General features: G+C 35.7%; 1 protein-coding gene across 1 annotated transcript in view; it reads right to left on the reverse strand.

The window, feature by feature from the left end:
- Positions 1-3,163: 3,163 nt before the first annotated feature.
- LOC107721590 (fibronectin-like) overlaps positions 3,164-5,509 on the reverse strand; it is a 29,316-nt gene continuing 26,970 nt past the window's right edge. Inside the window, exons 46-47 of the mRNA XM_016529684.1 lie at positions 4,850-4,966; positions 3,164-3,983 (exon numbers count right to left, since the gene is read on the reverse strand). Of these exons, the coding sequence (XP_016385170.1) occupies positions 3,915-3,983; positions 4,850-4,966 (186 nt within the window). The 3' untranslated portion in view covers positions 3,164-3,914. The remainder of the gene's footprint in view (positions 3,984-4,849; positions 4,967-5,509) is intronic.

Raw genomic sequence — 5,509 nt, forward strand, 5'->3', positions numbered from 1 at the left:
TTTATTATTTGCACTTTGGTCCAGTTTTTCCCCTGCTTTCCACAACCCCTTCAGAATAGAACTAGATTTTGATAAAACCAAATAGCAATGAGATTCTACACCTTTAGCAGTTCAGACTATCTTTCTTTGATCAACTACACAAAATAATAACCAATTTGTTAAACTCCTACCAAAGACAGTGGAGGAATTTCCTTCTACTGAGAGCTTTGCCAAATCAAATATTTGACCCTCCATACATCATAGAGCATCTGACATTAAGTAGCTCAGTGCGTCACGGCAGGGTAGAGAGAAAGGCCCACGGACTCGCCACAGATTGATTTACAGAGACATAAGACAGTAAATCACCAGCCAGAGGGCGAGACCGCCTCACAGGGCTCGAATAACAGGCCAGCAGGCAAAGAGTCGTGTGAGTAATCTATCAAGACCTGTTACAGTCAGACGCAAGGGGGTATAGGGGGGTCTACAACCTCAGTTGCGTCTCTGAGACACCAGTGTTGTTGTCATATTGATGTACAGAGACCAGCTCCCATCATAGACCATGTAACCCTTTTTATCATTGAGAGAATGAAAAAATAATTTGAAGATGAAGTAGACTTAAACTGCTCATTCAAAATGATGTAGCACACTTCTGTTTGGCAAACAACCCTCTGAAGCCTTAATTATTGAATAATAAATAAACAAATATTTTGTTTTGATATAATGTTATCATGTTTTTCAAATAATAATAATATAATACATATATTAATTAATAATTAATATTATGTCACATATGTCCAGTGCAAAAGAGTTAAATAATCCAGAGGTAGTTGGTTTGTCACCACTTCTGTCAACCATTTTAAATTTATGTTGTCATAAATTAAAAGCAGAATGACATATAAAGAAGTCAGTCATATAGGATTATAAGAAAGGATAAAAGATCATCATCACCCATCATACCTTAAATGGTTCAAAATGGCATGCTGTATGCATCAGATGGTTAAATCACACTAACAGAGACACTCAAAACACCAGCTTCTACTAACCATTCGGTTCTTTTTAGAGCTAATATTGATTAGAATCATTTATGTATCAATCACATGGACCCACAAGAGCGTGCGCATAGAGCAGAGCCGGAGCATTCATCACTTTGACCACTGCACTCATAAATCTCAACAGTTTTTACACAAAACCATGGGCCATTGATCACTTCCATACTTGAAAGCAAGAGTCCAGGAAAACATTGAGAGCGCTAGGAAAGATTAATAGAGATGTGTTGGTCATACACACAAATGGCATATAAATTAATTGATGGACAAGCTGGGATATGCAGACTAATCAATCCCATTCCTAGAGATGGATGAGAGTATTGGCGATGGAGAGATGTAATCTCCAACAACACAATGGAAATGATCATTTCACTTCTTTTACAAGCTCTTCAAGTATCACAAACGCTCTGTGGCTTCAAACAACACTCTTAAAATTCAGTGAACCTGCAGATCCCTCATTACAGCCCAAGATTATAGATTTCTTTCAAGTCAAATGAATTCAGAACGAATGGTAGACGTTATTTCAAACAAATGAAAATGAGTCTAAATGTGGTGTTTAATCACTCTCTGAAACCTTGTAAAGAAATATTTGATCAATGCACATTTTAATGGTGGCTTAAGTAATCACATGTTTCCGTTAAAGACAATCAGATGTGGTTGACACTGCTGTGAATGCAACAGGTTCATTGAATATGTCCAATACAAACAAACACACTGGAGAACCATGACAGGATGTAGGATGAGATGGCAGTCTTAAAATGAGTAAAGAGCAATACTGCCCTCTGCTGTGGAAAACTAAAAACAACATCATTTTGTGTCAATCAGGATTAAACCTCTCCTATAGATTAAGTACTGTGCTTTCTGCTCAAAATAAAACTGGAATCCTAAAAATGTGCAGTTCTCAAGAAGAGCCAGGATGTAGAGTGAAAGGGTCAGATAAGTTTAATGGTACATTTGATTATGTGATGATTATATTTGTGGTTATTAATGTAAAATAGCATAAAAAACTATTCTGAGTGATTATATAAATGACTAATGAATCATTAATCTGACCTGTATCATATTTGGGCATCATTTTCTTAGTTTGTGCTGGTAACTGGGACTGGATCAAATCAAACATGGTCACCCAGTAGTAGATTAGTGGTTCTCAATCTTTTGACTTCAAGGCCCCACATTGTCCAAGACAATATTCAAAGGCCCCATATGTAGGGTAACATATTTCTGGTACTTCTGCTGTAATGACAAAGAGGCTTTTTAATTTACTGAAAGTGTCAATATATTAAACTAATTAAGTAAAACATATTTAATTAAAATAATTAAGTCAAATATTTTAGAGCTTGACATAACTAGAAAAATGTATATTCATAATAGAAAGTACAGAGTTTTTAAAATTACATTATAAGTCATCCCATTTTTAAGATTATATATAAGTCTAGAAATCTCACTTTAAAAATTCCTTATTATATCAAAGTTTTTAAACACTGAGAAACCTGGTTCTTAAATAAAACGAATAAAGAAATATGATCAAAGTCAGTTTTCATCTTTTAGTTGTTTTAGATTATTTTAAAAAAATGATTTGTTTTATATTAAAAGCCCTCCTAGTTGAGAACCAATGCAGTAGACGGTCCAGCGTAACAAGCTGTATGAATCTGCTGCTGCATCCATATTACATATATCCATGTAATTGGCTTTCATTTCAAACAGGTTTCCTAAACAATCTCTCATTGGTCAGATAATCAGATAGCCCCGCCCCCAAAACCATGCTAACGGTTGATTCAACATTACTGGGTCTGGATGCTCAAAGAAAGTAATAAGGAAATCATCCTACAAGTGACATATCATAGCTTAATATGCATACACAACTATAAGTATTTTAAGTATGTTACTAAAATATAGTGGCTGGAAATGTATCTGGACATTTGAGTTTTAAATTATCATTGGATGTGTTATATTTCTTTAATGCCACTTGCTTTGATATTACAAGCAGACTTTTCCAGTAACACATTTTACAAAAACTTTGCATGCTGATATCTGTTAGCCTCATTAAAACCACTAGAAAATAACAACAACACACCAGCTGAATGCTGCTTTAGTGCCATGGGAGCTTCTGACAAAAAGGCTTTGAATCACAAACTTCTAAAAAAAAATTTTTTATTAAAAAGTATTTTTGTCCACAGTAGTTAAGACTTTGGCACCTAAAACATAAACATAAAAACAGTATACACCCATAATCTGCATTCCATCAAAACACGTACATAAAAGGGATAAATAAAAGAAAAAAAAAGTTAACTTCTTCATTAACACAGTGCTCTCCTTTGTCTCCTGATGAACACAAAGGCCACAGATCAACCAGCCAATCAGATTAGGGAGGGGTGAATATTACATCATACAAAAAGGATGCCTACAAGGCACAAAGGTTTTCATTGTAAGACAGTGCTTGTTTTAGAAAAGAACACTAATAAACGTTTAGATCACTGACAAAAATGCACAAAAAGTCACAAAATCATTTAAAAAACAATCAGACAATAAGCAATAATACTGAAAAACACAAAGGCAAAATGTGTTGATTCTCTGCTGAAGTTCCACTGATTTGAGTTTCCAGAGGATGTGGAAATGATGTCAACAGCCAAGCTTCAAATCAGTGGAATCTCGGTGTAGATGGATGGCGTCCTTCCATCCACTATGCAGAGGGAGACTGGCAGCTGACTCGACCAATCAAAAGAGAGAAGTTTTGTCTCTGGGTGTGATGTCACAGGTGGAAGCAGCAGGACAGAGTTTGCAGTGTGAGTGAAGATAAGGACAAAGAGGCACTAAGGGAGCTAAATACAGTCTCTGGGGGCCCTGTCCTCTCCATTACTGGGCAAAACTGATTTACTGGGCAAAGCACATTTATTCTAGAGGGCTCTGAGCATCTGCTAAGAGGTCTGGTCTCAGGCATTCGATTGGACATTGAATGTTCTGTAGGGAGAAAGTAAAAATGTGCATTTGATTTGTTGCAAAATCTCTAAAAGTCAATATGGAATGAAAAGTTACCCTTACTTCTTTCTTAAATACATGTTATTTATCTGATTGTGTACAAGCAGTGCACATTATTTAAAAGAAAAAAAAAGTTTGGGTTCATAATCTAATAAAAAAATAAAAACTAACTCCATGTCTAAAATCATTTTCCTTTTCGAATGACATCAAATCCCTCTTACTTTTTTAGCCTCATTACAGTATCCACTGTAATTATAAATATAATAATATGCAATTTATACAGTCCAATATATATGCTGCCATTCAAAGGTTTCAGGTCGGTAAGATTTATTTTTAAAAGAAACTAATACCTTTATTCAGCAAGGATGCATTAAATTGATCAAATGTGACAAACCTTTTGTAACATTATGAATGTTTTTACGGTTTCGAATAAGTGCTATCTATCTTTGGAACTTTTTATTCTAAGAATACAGAAATGTTTCTTAGGCAGCAACACTGCATATTAGAATGAATTCTGAAGGATCATGTGACACTGAAGACTGGAATAATGATGCTGAAAATTCAGCTTTGCATCACAGGAATAATTTTTTTAAAATATATTCAAACAGGAAAATATTTATTTTAAATTGAAACAACATTTTACAATATTACAGTTGTATTGTTTTTTCTATAGAAAGGGCAGCCTTGATGAGCATAAGACACATTTTAAAAACATTAATGTTTATAGTACATGATACTACACAATATCCGCTATAATTATACTAAAATCTGACCTTCATCAGAGATTTATCCGATTCTTCTATTCTTTTTTTCCAAGCCTTTGTCTGTCACATCTATAAAAGACTCACCAGTTTGCGTAGGGCGTTCTCTCTGTAGCGGTCGTAAGCATCAGTGCGAACTGGAGGCTGAATGAGGTCCACGTCAACTTCAGCACCAGGACGACGACAGTTCTCACAGCGCCAGCCCTGGAGAGATAGCAGGGGTTTAATCATGGGAATATATAATGTAGAAACTCTTTAATGTGTAAATACACTGAAATATAGAGAAGACGTGAAGCCTAGTGTTACCTGTTGTCCTCCATAGCAGGTACATGTGCAAATTGCTCCGAGATATTCCTTCTGCCACTGGTTGCCCACCTGGTACAGCTTCCCATCATCATAACAGGTGGATTCAACTACAGCAGACAATGAACGTCAATCAACCAACCAACCATTAAATGTTAAAAACTGCATAGACCCAACTGTTGAAAAACTCTGCTTACGGGGTTCACACTTAAACTCTCCTTTCCCGTTGCCCAGACAGGTGCAGCTCATCATGTGACCGTTCTCAGCATGACGGTCCCACTTCTCACCAATTCGGTAGTTGTGGCCATTATCATGGCACCACTCTGTAGATTTAAAGACACTTGTTGGTTAGTACATAAACCTTCAAATGTGTCTAGAGAAAGACATCTTAGAGTTTCCAGTGAATTCATCCTTCACACACATTCATACAGTGGTTATTGCACA

The sequence above is a fragment of the Sinocyclocheilus rhinocerous genome, unplaced genomic scaffold (assembly GCF_001515625.1).
Source record: "Sinocyclocheilus rhinocerous isolate Xijiao unplaced genomic scaffold, SAMN03320098_v1.1 scaffold30, whole genome shotgun sequence".
NCBI classification, from domain to species: Eukaryota; Metazoa; Chordata; class Actinopteri; order Cypriniformes; family Cyprinidae; genus Sinocyclocheilus; species Sinocyclocheilus rhinocerous.